This window comes from Mesoplodon mirus, assembly GCF_964341445.2.
Source record: "Mesoplodon mirus genome assembly, chromosome: 12".
Taxonomy (NCBI): domain Eukaryota; kingdom Metazoa; phylum Chordata; class Mammalia; order Artiodactyla; family Ziphiidae; genus Mesoplodon; species Mesoplodon mirus.
Genome location: NC_138988.1, coordinates 16,649,322 through 16,664,004, shown reverse-complemented (window position 1 = coordinate 16,664,004; position 14,683 = coordinate 16,649,322). Strand labels below are relative to the sequence as shown.

The window sequence follows — 14,683 nt, the reverse complement described above, 5'->3', positions numbered from 1 at the left end:
TTCTGGCCTATTTGGGCAGGGGGATCAAATCAGTATTATATAACTCACGTGTTCATAGGCTATCTGATCATGGTTTTTCAGTGAGAAAGGCTCAGTTAAGATGTGAAATTAAAGAAGCACACAGAGACATTAATGTTTACCTCTTACTATGAGGTCAGCGGCAGATGAAACACTGTCCACCCCTGTCTGCACCATACAAACATATTTCCCACTGTGTTTCAACTGAATGTTTCTGATCATTAAATCGCCTGACGAACTCTGTTGGAAAAAACAGGTAATGAACATATTATTAGTTTGAAAACACAGAGACTCTCGAAGGTTATGGCCAACAACACCACTGGAATAAAACCCATATTTAGAGAGAAAACCTAGGTGGTTCCAAGACAGAAGATTGCTACGATGGAAAGTATGGAAATAAAAACAGGTTAAAAACCATACATGATTGCAGACATAGATTTCTGTAGCTAAATAAACAACAAGCTTCCCCTGGGCATTTATGGTTTCAAAGATAAATAAGGGCAGGGATTACAGTCTCAGAGTCTATTTACTTTCACTAGGGTGAGTGACACTTCTTTTTATATCCACTGCTCAGCACCAGCTCAACTCTTTTCTCTGGTTCCATCCTCTTTGCAATTATCTGCCTGAGAAGAAGACGGAAGCATTTAGGTATCTGGTGGGAGATAAAGGCAGCACGACAAGGGGATTACCATGGTTGAAACACTTTTCTGAACACTTTGAAGCTTAAAAAGCCTAATGCTATTTAATTCCTTTGCTACAGAATTTAGGGACAGTCAGTATGCACCCCTCAATAAGAAGAAATTAAAACATTTTTAACCAAAAAGTAATAACTGCCCATAAAGACATAGGCTGGCATTCCCCAGTGCCAATTAATGAAGCAAATGTATTTCTAAAAGCTCAACTTCAAATCGTCCTTGTTTTAAAAGAATGTAAAATCATGTTCATAAAATGAGTAACTGCAGGCCAGTTTCATGCATTAGTAAAAGTATGGACTGAAATAAAATGATTTGGAAAGCAAAGCCCTTTGAAAAGGACCACTTAATGGAAAATCTCTAAACTGGTATGGAAGAGGAAGCAATAAGTAGTTTGTCTTATTAATTAAAAGGATAATTTTATTCTTGGGTTTTCCCAGTATTTGTTGAAAGATGGATTCCACTATCCTGTTTTTAGGTAATTTCCTAAGATCTCCTATCAGGTAGTTTCTTAAATATTGCTTCCTATCCTTAGGATTCTTAATGCGCTATGTATTCTCCGTTGGTTGGATTGTATGGCTTTAGCCTGAATTTCTTGAGTATCGGGAAAAGGCAGCTGTGAGCTGATTGATGGCTGTAATTAAATGATAATCCAGAAACTGTTGAGTTTGCACATTTTACTTTCAAGTTAAACCTTTTCCTTTCCCTCCCTCTCTCTTTCTCCTCAGGGTTACTTAGAAATTTATCCCCAGGACAAAGCCTTCAATGCTTGCTGACCTTTAGAAACTCTTTAAATTTTATGAGCTCCATATACTCACAGGAGGTTGATTATCATTTCTATAGGAATCTCTTGTTTTCAGTGAAGTAAGAACTGTTACGATTAAATTCCATCAAGGCATTGAGGTAAGTTGTTATTCTTCCCTGTGTTTATTTGCTTATTTTGAAAGCAGTTGGGTAAAAAAGAGAATTGGAAGTAGCACTGTCTTTTTGTCCTCAGACACACGAATACAGCTTTTAGGCACAGAAGTTCGTTTTCTTTCTTGAAGGAGTAAAAAAAGAGATTGATGCTGGGTTTGTCATTTCTGTTCACTTTGGTATTGATGGGTAAAGAGAGATATAACTTAGCTAACTTGTGTAATAACCAAACCATCTTCCTGAAGAAATACAGTTAGGCTCACCATGAAGGGAAATATAATTTTTAATTATATTTTACACTGTAGAGTGAAAATGGAAGCAATCAACATGTAGACGGTAGGAACCATTGATTTTTTCTTTTCAGCACCAACATGAAACTGAGTGGATGAATACATAAATGAAAAATAAAATGTAGCAAAAACTAAGGATCCTGTACTTAATTTTTGTCTTTCTCAGTAGCCTATATTTATATTGTTCCTCTTCTAGTGCTTTTTCTCTCTCACCCTATCTATTGTCTTTTAATGGAGCAATATGAAGAGTCAAGATTCATCTTAACAAAAGTTCATCGAATGCTTGCCATACTAGATTCACTCGAGGTTAGAGAAGTGTGTTATACATGACCTCTGCTCTCTAGGATGTAAACCCAAGTCGGGGATATATATATATATACGAAACAAGTTATGTTTACAAATTTAGAGAAGTTACTTAATAAAGGTTAAATAAAATCACATGGCACATACCATGTGTACACAACCTCAGAATGCAGGAGGCAGGAGATTTTTCAGTCCTGTTGAGGATGTGGAGCGACTGGTACTCTTGTTATTGCTCATGGGAATGGAGACTGGTGCACTCACTCTGGAACCTTGTTTAGAAATATCTACTAAGGCAGGATATACCCATAATCTACAACCCAGCAATTCCATTCCTAAGTAATACATACTTTACAGAGATGTGTGCGTATGTTCATCAAGACATTTACAAGAACGTTTGTGGCAGTACTAACCACAATAGCTAAAGAACGGAAACAACCTAGTGTCCATCACAACACGTAGCTTAGTAAGTAGTGGAACACTCATTTAAGGAAATACTGTTAGACCATGAAAATCAATGAACTATAACTATATAGACTGACATAGCTAAGTCTCAACATAAAAGATATAAATCAGATAGAAAGGAGTACAATGACCCTGATCTATCATATCATAAATCTAGACTGTGACTGTCTTTGGAGGGGTACTTAGTACTGCAACGAGGCATCACAGGGACTTCTGGAATAAGGGTCCTGTTGCTTCCTGATTTCACCGTTGGTCACCTGAATGTGTTCATTTTGTGAAAATTCACTGGGCTACACACTTATAATTTGTGTATTTTTTGGCAGAACATAATGACTCTCAAGATGCAGTTGTTATAATGTACAACTATAGCTCTAAACGCTCCACTATAAATAGGACCATCAGTGAAAAGGTCAAATAACATGGCTGTTATTCTAAACTCCAGTTTCTTTCACAAGAATTAAATGTTTAATAATAAAAGTGCAATTAATTAGAATATTCTATAACTTCTTATTAAGATGCAAGTGATGATTCCCAGACAGTAAAAAAATATAAAAAAGGAAAAGGAAATTCCAAAGGGAAGTTTCACTTATATCAAACCAATTCTTGTCCCCATCAATTTTCACTGCTAATGGTTAGAATATAGTTTGTTACTGATTAACTATGATAGAGGGGACAGGAGAGGAACGTCCGAAAAAATCCAAGTAGCATTAGTCTAAGTGTGGTCAAATAGCACTTGATAGATTATTTTTCAGTATATTTATCAGTAAAATTGCATCTATTATTTAGATACATTTAGAAACATGCTTCTAATTCCTCAGAGTGTAAGTATAAAACAACTTACAAACATTACAAACATTAATAATCTTTGAATAAATTCTTAGGAACACTAATAACCCTTTGAATAAAAATAGCTTCTACTTTATTATCTGCTAAATTAGTTTGTTAGTCTTTCTTTGCATTGTTTTCCTAAACTCTCCTTTGTCCCCTTTCCCTCAAAGAGAACGGACTAGAATTGGGACAACGCAGAGTCAAAGCTTCATTTTCTTCACTTCGCTTATCCCTATAGCCCTTAAAACGTCCCCCTCAAAGTACAGCAGTGTAATTCCCAGTCTTTCCAGAAAGCAAGTCCTTTTTCTATGCTGCTAATCACAGCATTATTTGAAAATGGAGCTTTTAACAGTGCAAGAGGCCTATTCCTACAGCTTAAGCAGGGGTTTAAGAAGAGGGAGACATTTCCCTAAGTCATATGAATTTTAGCTCTTTCTCAGAAGCACTATCTTTTTTTTTTTTTTTTTTTTTTTTTTTGCGGTATGCGGTATGCGGGCCTCTCACTGTTGTGGCCTCCCCCATTGCGGAGCACAGGCTCCGGATGCGCAGGCCCAGCGGCCATGGCTCACGGGCCCAGCCGCTCCGCGGCATATGGGATCCTCCCAGACCGGGGCACGAACCCGTATCCCCTGCATCGGCAGGCGGACTCTCAACCACTGCGCCACCAGGGAGGCCCAGAAGCACTATCTTTTAAAATAGGATCATTCAGTCCAAAACTATTCATTAAGCAATGGCTATACTTTAGTCGCTGGGGATACAACAGTGAGGGAAAAAACCAGTCCTTATGTTCATGGAGCTTACAGTTGAAAGACAGCCATTAATCAAATGACTACCACAAATCAATGTAAAATTACAGTGTAATGCAAGTTCAAAATACACAGACGAATCTAAGATTCTGGAGTCTCAATGTATTGATAGTTGAGCTAAGATTTGCAATATGAATACAAGCTATCTAGCAAAAGAGGGTAAGAAAAAAATGGTCTACATTAGAGCACTTACACATATGCAGAGACTCTAAGGCAGGTGACAACATAGTCTCTTTTGGGAGTGGGAGGGATAGGCAATGTCAGGGGGGATAGTTAATCCACAAATCCATAGGAATAGGCCTCTCCCACTACCAAAAGCTCCATTTCTGTCCCCAGAAAACTAAAATTTCACTGTAGCTAATTTCAGGTTCATATTCATGTCTTAATGATAGTAAATTTTTTTATTATATTTGAAAAAACTTGTAAGCTTTTCTAGAATTACTTAATTATCTAAATAGTTGTTCACCTAATTATATAGAATTCTCCTAGAAAAGATCATATTTCTAAAACATGTTAAGGTATAAACAGTATATGGATTTATAAGTCAAATCATCTTTGACATAAATGCTAAGAGAAAATCCAGTGAGCACGTGAGACGAAAAAGAAGGTAAGCTTGTTAACTTTTTCCCTATATTTTCTTAGGTGATGATGCTAGTGGAATTTTTGATGTAGTTGAAAAACCACTCTGCACTGAAAGAAAAACACTGCAGGATGTGATAACCCACACCAGCTGAAGGTAAGAAAGCAGACAACTCATTAATAATTACACGTAAGCTGAGAGTACATTGTGAGATCTACCATATGCTACAAATCAAGGTATAAAATAAACCTTGGAACTTGGAAAATCTCTTGACCCCTGCAAATGTAGCATGAACTTTGAATAAAACAAATTTTCAGCAAAAACTAATTTCCTAGTAAGCACTCTTGATGTAAATGCTGCTGCTGGACTGCCAAGAAGCATAATTTTCCAATTTAAGGGGAAAAAAAGCATTTTGACAACTATTTGGAAGGCACGGTAGAATAGAAGCTCCTCCTTTTTAAAAATCACTTTACACAGCCTGTTTTTGTATAGATTCCAATGTTAATCATTCATCCCATCACTGGGTTGCCTTCCAAGTCCTGACACTGCATGTAAATCATACACAGGTGACTAGTAAACAGTCAAGCCTACAGGTTACTTCTGAAACCTGAGTGGTGTTTTTCTCTGTGAAGGTCCCTAAGGGAATTGGTGGCAGATGGGTCACCTCTGTATTTCTGACCAACCAAGTTAGATCTTGCCCCATCCCTACCCCAAATGGCTGCAACAAGGCCACCTTTGTTACAAATGGACACTGCTCATCCAAGGAAAAGAAATAATTGGCAACCACTGAAACATGAAAATGGGCCCTAACACTGTAAATAATTTTAGTTTTTCTGACTGATTAATAATTTCACCTGAAACTGTCTGATGTCTGGTTGTCCAAACAGATGATATCTAGTGCAGGTAATATGCAATCTGTTCACATCAAAATTTTTCGACTTTCTTTGGTACCAATAAACTGAAATAATTGATCCATTACAGGATTTAGAGCCCCAGCTTGTCCCGTCATAAGTGTTTTGAAAGAATAACACATGAAAGATAAAAATTTGGTCAAAGACCTTCCTGCATATTTTAAACTGTATCAAATGCCCAAGTTACCTTAAAGGTATCAGCTTTTCTATTTCAACATCAAGTTCACATTAACAACTTGGGGATTTTTTTTTTTTCTGGCCAGTGTAGTGTTTATGGAGTATCTTACTGGAAGTTGGTGATCTCAGGATCCAGTGTCTATTCCCACAGTTGTGCACCTCAGTGTTTTCTAAACTTCAACCATTAGAGTTACACCTCCACATTTTTTTTTGCCATATTCCAGTACTAAATGCTCTACTATTTACTTGTTTCTTAAACTGTTTAACTTTCTTAAATAATATGGAAGTCAATACAGAAAATGTATACTTTTATCTAACATGGAAAACTGCTGATCACAGTAATAGTTAACTGGTAAAATGAAAACAGTGAGTAGAAAATAATGTAAATGGACACTAGCTGGGCACTCTCAAAGTCTCTGAGACCTGGACCTTTGCTCTTTTTATTAAAAAGGGAGATTAGCAAAAATTAGAAAATCATTCGTGACAAACTTAACACCACACTGAGTTATTCTCCTTGATTTCACCTAAATGATTGAAATGAAACTGAAAATAGAATAGATCTCATTCTGCATTATTTAATATTGCCTATTGGGTACCTAGTCTGTGCTTTGCAAAACACTGGGCTACCCAGATCACTTAACCCAGTAGTTTTCAACATTAGCTGTACAGTAAATTCACCTGGAGAGTCTTTAAAAACATACCAGAAATCCCTAGGCCACATTCCAGAACAGTTAAATCAAAATGGACTAGAAAGAGGAGACCCTTTAGCTGATTCTAATGATCAGTTAGTATCTAAAAGCATTAAATGCCCGAGATTTTATATTCTTCACATCATCACTCCTCCTGGAAATAAAAGCTTCAAGATAGCCACTCTTTTCCCTAGCTCTAAAACTCTACAATTAATAAATGCATAAAATAATCATTAAGTTAGGTTGTTTAGTGCTGGGTTTGTAAGCTGAGAACAGTACACCTGTACATATTTTCATTCTGGAAGATGGGTGAGAAAACTAGTATCTGTGAAACAGGTACTATATGTCAAGCACAAGGCGCATTTCCTTGACATTAGATTGTCTTGGTGTACTTGTTGTTAGTTTAAAAACACTAGTCATTGAAATACTTTAACGTGGTGATAGATTTCTATAGGTTCATATAGAAACTTAGTCAATGTGAATCACCCTAGGTTTACTCTGAATTGATGTGACGACAGTTCAGAATGCAAGTATTTCAAGTCACAAGAGCCTACCCTGAGTAACAATTTATCTCACAGATCACAAGCCTTTTTTTTGTCTTTGTTGCTTTACCCTCATATTACAGGTTTAAAATATACTGGGAGCAGACCTGCCCCTTGCAGAATTATAATGTTAGTATATGAAAAAGGGAATCCATTGATACAAAGGCACAAAAAGCCACTATTTCATGGAAACTTGACCAAGTTGTGCAAATGTCTTGTGCTCAGTTCTAGTTCCAATTACTCTTGCTGTGTAATAAATTACCCCCCAAATTTAGTGGCTTAAAAAGTTGATGGTCATTTACTCTGCTCAGCAATATATAATCTGAGCAGAGATCAGTAGGCGGACAGCTCATCTCTGTTGTAAACCTCATCAGCTGAAGCAGCTAGAATGGGGACAGGCAAGCCAGCTTACATGACTGGAGAGTGGTGTTGGCTGTTGGCTGGAAGTTCAGCCATTCTCTTAAAGTAGACCTCTCCACCATCTGCTTGAGCTTCCAGGCAGGAATTCCAAGAGAAATTGCACCAATGGAACAAGGTGGAAGTGCATGCATTTTTATGAGCTAGCCTCAGCAATCACAGAGCATCACTCCTGCTTTTCTTTATTGATCAAAGCAGTCACAAAGGTCTACCTGGGTTCAAGACAAGAGGCATACATTTCACCACTTGATGGGGAAGACTGTCAAAGTCACATTGAAAGACGACCAAGTTGGGTACAAAGTGTGCTTTTGCAGTCATCTTAGGAAAACACCATTGGACACGTCCCTCCAGATCCATTCTGTACGTGCCATACTGCTTCTTTTGGAGGCAGCTGACCTACATGGACTATATAAAATGGTGCCCTTACTTTCTGTCTTTTCCTTGGGTTCCTCCCATCAGGAAATCTGAGGGAGGGAGAACAGTGAGTTTGTGGTATTTGTTTATCAAGATTCACCCCTGCAGGGTTGTTTTACTCTGACTGTGCCAAGAACCCAAGACAGACTTAAAACAACCCCACCAACTCTGATCTAGATGCCCTTTCATGTCAGGAGCCTATGTGTGAGCCAGAGAAAGGATACCCGCAGTCAGAGAGAATAAAATTACACTCTCTCCCAGGAGAGTTGCTCCCAAAGAGATCACACCACTTTACTACAACTTCAGACCAATGTATTCCCACAGTTTTCCTGATACTCTGGAAATAAATAAATAAATAAATAAATAAATAAATAAATAAATAAATAAATATCTCAAAGTCATATTTAAAAAGATGATAAAAAAGACTAGGTTGGATGCCAAATCCAATCTATCATTAGACTATTTTTTTTGTAAACAGTTATAATCTAAAATTTTAAAGTCAGTATTAAAAAATGGTTTATAAAATCAGAGTGTTTACTGTTATAAAAAACAGCTAAAATTCCTGGTTTTTGTGTCTAAAATTTTAAATTGCCTCAAGTGAGCCATTTATTCTTCACTTTCTTATTCATGTCCAGATCAATTAAATGGTATAACTAAATACTGTCTTGCAAAGTAGAATAATTTTCTTTCTGAAATCGGAGCATAAAAATCCAAGCCACTATGGACAATTACAACTCAATAATAAAAAGGCAAATAACCCAATTAAAAAACAGGCCAGTCACCCTGACTTCTGATTTTCAGTTGGCATATAAGCAGTTTAGCAGTCATCACTCTGTTCTAACAACAAGTAAAAGCTGAGTAACTCCTCTTCAATCTGACAGAGAAGTGAGGCCATGGAAAAAACCACTGCCTTCAAAAGTGGAGAGACAGACGGACAAATACAGAGAGCCACAACTTACTGGAACAGAAATCCGCCAGCAGAAATTTCCCTGGGAGCCAGGACTGCGGTAGAGAAACCCAAACTGTGATGGATGAATTGCTGGAGGGTCAGCGTGGACAGGTCTGAGAGCTAACACTCCAGGGAACCCAGACACAGGTGGTTCCCCATACTTTTCTGAGTTTTAGCTCCAGGAGCTCTACTGGGTCCTCACAGTGAATGGTGGAGAAAGACCCCCTCATGTTTCTGGCAGGGGAAGGGAAAATGAACCATTATGAAATAAGCCAGAGCACTCTGTTCTTCTCAACAAAGGTTGCCTTTAGGAGAAATTATTTTACCAGAGCCTAACCTGCTGGGGTTTTGTAAGAGCCTAATATCTCTTCCTAAGAAAAATACCCAAATCCTGATCCCTCTAGCTTCCCACACAGGGGAAGGGAAATACACAGCTCCAGTACCTCCAGCCATCCTGTCTGACCAGATGGGAAAGGAAGAGATGAAGAAGCACTGCAGAAGTTGACAGTCCAGGGGCACAGGCTCACCAAAACAGTAGACCAAGTCACAGGACTGGAGAACACTTCCTCTCACCACCCCACAGACTCACCACAATATTTGTAAAGGCCTGCTCACTGCAGTTCCTTTCAGCTACTACACATCACGTATGCCTTTCAACAGAACGATTACCGGGCACGTGAAAACGCAAAAAACACAGTGTTAAGAGGCTGAATACACATCAGAACAGGCATTAGATATGGCATGAAGCATCAGACGAGATATTTTAAAGAGCTAAGATTAATATGCTAAGGGATTTAATGGAAAAAATAGATTCCAAAAAGAAATGGATAACGTAAGCAGAGGGATGGAAATTCTAAAAAACAAAAAAGAAATGCTAGTGATCAAAAAACACTGTAAATAAATAAATAATGGCTTTCATGAGCTCATTAATAGACTAAACATGGCTGAGAAGACAATCTCTAAGCTTGAGGATATGATGATCAAATCTTCCAAAACTTAAAATGAAAGATGAAACAACTGAAAATAAAGAACAAAATACTTAAGAACTGTGTAATGGAGATATCAGAAGGAGAAGAAAGAGAAAAAGGAAACAAGTAATATTTGAAGCAGTAGTGACTGATAATTTCCCAAATTTATATCTGAAATCAAACCACAGGCCTCTCTCCAGAGAGAACGAAAATGATAGGTCAGAAACACGGCCCTCCACAAAAAAAGGAAGAGCATCAGAAAATAAATAAGTGAAATATTCTTCATTTATCTAATAGAAAACAGTTTTTTCAAAATAATAATTCACTGCTAGGAGGAAAGCAAAACTAAACATACTCGTACCATGTGACCCAGAAATCTTACTCCTTGATATGTACCCAAATTGAAAACTTATGTCCACACAAAACCTGCACACAGATGTTTAAAGCAGCTTTACTCATAATTTCAAAAACTTGGAAGTAACCAAGGTGGCCTTCAGTAGGTGAGTGGGTAAACTACTATATCCAGTCAAAAGAAAAAAGAGCTATTATGCCATTGAAAGATACAGAGGAAATATAAATGTATAGTACTAAGTGAAAGAAGTTAATCTGAAAAGGCTACATACTACGTGATTCCAACTATAGAACATTCTAGAAAAAGCAAAACTATGGAGATAGTAAAGATTATTGGTTGCCAAGGGTTGGGGGAGGGAGAGATGAATAGATGGGAGCACAGAGGAATTTTAGGGCAGTGAAACTACTTTGTACGATACTCTAATGGTGGATACATGTCCTTATACATTTGTCCAAACCCAATGAATGTACAGCACCAAGAATGAACGCTAATGTAAACCATGAACCCTGGGTGATAATGATGTGTCAACGTAGGTTCATGGATTGTAACAAATGGACCACTGTGATGCAGGATATTGACAGTGGAGTAGGTTGTGCACGTGTGAGGACAGGGGTTGTGTGGGAACAACTCTTTATACTTGCCGCTCACTTTTGCTGTGAGCTTAAAACTGCTCTAAAAATAAAATTTATTAATAAAAATAAGTTAATAGGGCTTCCCTGGTGGCGCAGTGGTTGAGAGTCCGCCTGCCGATGCAGGGGACATGGGTTTGTGCCCCGGTCTGGGAAAATCCCACATGCCGCGGAGCGGCTGGGCCCGTGAGCCATGGCCGCTGAGCCTGCGCGTCCGGAGCCTGTGCTCCACGATGGGGGAGGCCACAGCAGTGAGAGGCCCGCGTACCACAAAAAAAAAAAAAAAAAAAAGTTAATAAAAATACTTATTAATAATTAATAACAAGTAAAAAATAAATAAAAATTTTACAAGTCACAAAGGACCACATCCTTCATGATTCCATTATATGAAATGTCCAGAATAGGCAAATACCAGAGCAGAAAGTAGCTTTGTGGTTGCCTGGGGCTGGGACTGTTTGAAGGTGGAGGAGTTGGGGGAATTATGGATAATGGGTGTGAGGTCTCTTTCTGAAGTAATTAAAATATTCTGAAATTGATGATGGTGATGGAGGCACATCTCTTTGAATATAGTAGAAGCTATTTAATTGTACACTTTAGTTCAATTATATGAATTATTTCTCAATAAAGGTGTTAAATAAATAAGCCATCATGAATAAAGATAATGCTATGATTAGCAGACACCATTTACCTCCTCGTTCAGTTTGATTGATCTGTTCATTTATTGGATTTATTAGATTTAAGCCTTTTTTTTTTTTTTTTTTTTGCGGTACGCGGGCCTCTCACTGTTGTGGCCTCTCCCGTTGCGGAGCACAGGCTCTGGATGCGCAAGCTCAGCGGCCATGGCTCACGGGCCCAGCCGCTCCATGGCATGTGGGATCTTCCCGGACCGGGGCACGAACCCGTGTCCCCTGGATCGGCAGGCGGACTCTCAACCACTGCGCCACCAGGGAAGCCCAATTTAAGCCTATTTTTGAGAAGTCCTCTTTTTCAGAATGTATTCATGAACCTTAGCCCCACCCCCTTTGCCAAACAAAACCAAACCAAAATTATAAACTGCTAGTTCTTTCCTCTGCCTCCAGAGATGAGATATTTTAAATCTGCAAATCACAGATGCAGGTAAATATCTGTTAATCACAATTTGGAGGATCTGAAGTAATCATAATCAATATCGAATGAATTGTTACTGACTCTCTTAGAACTTTCTTTAGAGATTTTTTTTAAGTATCTGTACATAATGGTGTTTGGATTTTCATGTGCTGGTAATATACACAAACATATTTACAGGTACACAAACATACACATTACTGTCTCTTTGATGGTAGCTTATAGTTTTCAACTGGCTAACAGTAGGGTGGGTCCAGTGGTGGAATCCCAGTATGTCCTAAGCTCAACAGTGAACAACTGACAACCCCACTCCTGAGAAAAAAAGTCAATTCCTAAGAATTGAAGTGAGGTCATTTTATGGAAGGTTTGTGGGGAAAAATATGAAATTCACAACAAAATCTCCCTGAAATATTCTTTAAACATCTGCATCTCTCCCAAAGTTTCTCTCCTAGTATCACTAGCCTATCTAACCTCCCCAAAGTTTCTTATGTAACCCTCCTTGAACACTAGTTCTAAAATCTTCATATTCCCCTTCAAATTCCTACAGCTTGACTATCCCATTCAACCCAAGAAAAGTTATGAAAACTATTAGGAAAAGAAGAATACATATTTTTTGACTACATGAAAGTGAAAACTTTTACTCTATGAGTGATAAAATAATAGACAAAGTTAACATAAAAGTGACAAACCGAAGGAAGATATTTCCAGTGAATCACACTAAGATATAAGTAATAGCTTGACTACATAAGGACCTACTGTAAATCTATAAAGCAAAAGGCTTGACTTCTAATGGAAGAAATGAGCAGAGGATACAAATCTGCAAGGCATGGAAGAGGGACAGGAAATGGCCAGTACACACTGTGAATTTGTGTGTAAGTGAAGGATTTCCTGCTGTGACCTAAGGAGAACACTATCCAATGGACACAAAATATACATGAGATGAAAATCTATTATATGCAAATGTCAGTATCATTACTGTGTTTCTAGCAAAAATAAAATAGGTCTTATCTGGCTGATGGTTGTCTTGAAGCAGTGTGTGTTTTGTTTTTGTAACTTTCGGAAGTCATTCTCTATTGCTAGATTTAAAATAATTTTTTGAACACTCTTCTACACAATAACCCAGGCAGCTGGGCTATTGTGAATTTCTCTAGCTAGAAATTAGGTAATTTTTTGTTTTCTGCAGAAGTAACGATGCATTTGAGTCAGTATTAAGCCCCCAATTTTCTTGATTTGGAGGAGTCAGTCATAATTCTGAATCTTTCTTAAGTATCCAAATTACTAGTAAGCAAAATGGAGAGATTCTCCATCTTACTATTAATCTGAGAAATGAGAAACTGTGGATAATGAGATATCACTTCTCAACCATCTGTTTGGGAAAATTTTTATTTAAGAAATCAAGGGAAAAAATCATGTGTGGAAAAGAATGTGGGGCAACAGGCACCTCCTGCTCTGCTGATGGGAGTGTACACTGCCGCAGCTTTCCCGAGAACACTTTAAAGCAATCCTACCAGCAGTGCCAGAAGCAGTAACAGTAACAGCAAGAACAACCGCAGCAACAGCTAACATGGGTTGTTCTGAAGTAGTTTATACACATACCTCAGAGTAAATGACTATTATCATGTCAGTTTTACAAATGAAGAAACTGAGGCAAAGAAAGATTAACAACAGTTCACAGGAGAATGAAACAGGTTACAAGAGATGCAATTTTGAGTTCCGATGTTTTAATGATGCAACTATATGTATAATTCCAGTCCTATCCAGCAATTCGTACCTGAACAAATACCCCCAGAAAACTTCCTGGGAATTACTGACAAGGTGTCATTACTCTTCTTTCAAAATACTGTTAACTATTCTTTTCCTTACCTAAATACTCTCAGAATTGTCTAAAGTGGTGTCTGATTGCTAGTCATTTTAGAAGCATGGGAAAAAAATCGAAGAAAAATGAAAAGCCTTACAATATAATAACTGCTTTATTTCATCTAGGAGCACTGATTTTTTTTTTTTCATGATTCTTTCCCTGTCTTGCTCCACATCCAATCCATCCATCCATCCATCCACCCTAAGAGAGTACTGGAGTTGTCTTTATTTAGGCCTTGTGTACTTGTGCGAATTATTTACATGCATTTTATATATCTTTTGAGGGACCTTTTTGTCCTGTTATACTGCTTATTGGTTACTGTTGATACATAAGTAAGCTATTACATTTTGTGAATTTATTTTGTATCCCAGTAGTTGACTGAACTCTGATTATTATTATTATTTTTTTTTTGCGGTACGCGGGCCTCTCACTGTTGTGGCCTCTCCTGCCGCGGAGCACAGGCTCTGGACACACAGGCCCAGCAGCCATGGCTCACGGGCCCAGCCGCTCCGTGGCATGTGGGATCCTCCCGGACCGGGGCACGAACCCGTGTCCCCTGCATCGGCAGGCAGACTCTCAACCACTGCACCACCAGGGAAGCTCTCTGATTATTTTTTTAAAATTTTAGAGTTGATACTATTGGGTTTTGAGTAGCCCTGATACCGTTTTGTCCAAATAATGGTAATCTTCTTTCCTTATTTCTAAAGTTAGACCTTTTATTATTGTTCATCCCTTACTGAATTAGCCCAAACACCTCCAAATGGTTTTAAAGTAATGGT

General features: G+C 38.0%; 1 protein-coding gene across 1 annotated transcript in view; it reads right to left on the bottom strand.

Moving 5' to 3' along the window:
• The window catches only part of CNTN3 (contactin 3), a gene marked incomplete at both ends in the record, with an annotated part of 238,294 nt that overhangs the window by 37,286 nt on the left and 186,325 nt on the right, over positions 1 to 14,683 (bottom strand). The window contains one exon of the mRNA XM_082638599.1: positions 141 to 258. Within this exon, the coding sequence (XP_082494725.1) occupies positions 141 to 258 (118 nt within the window). The remainder of the gene's footprint in view (positions 1 to 140; positions 259 to 14,683) is intronic.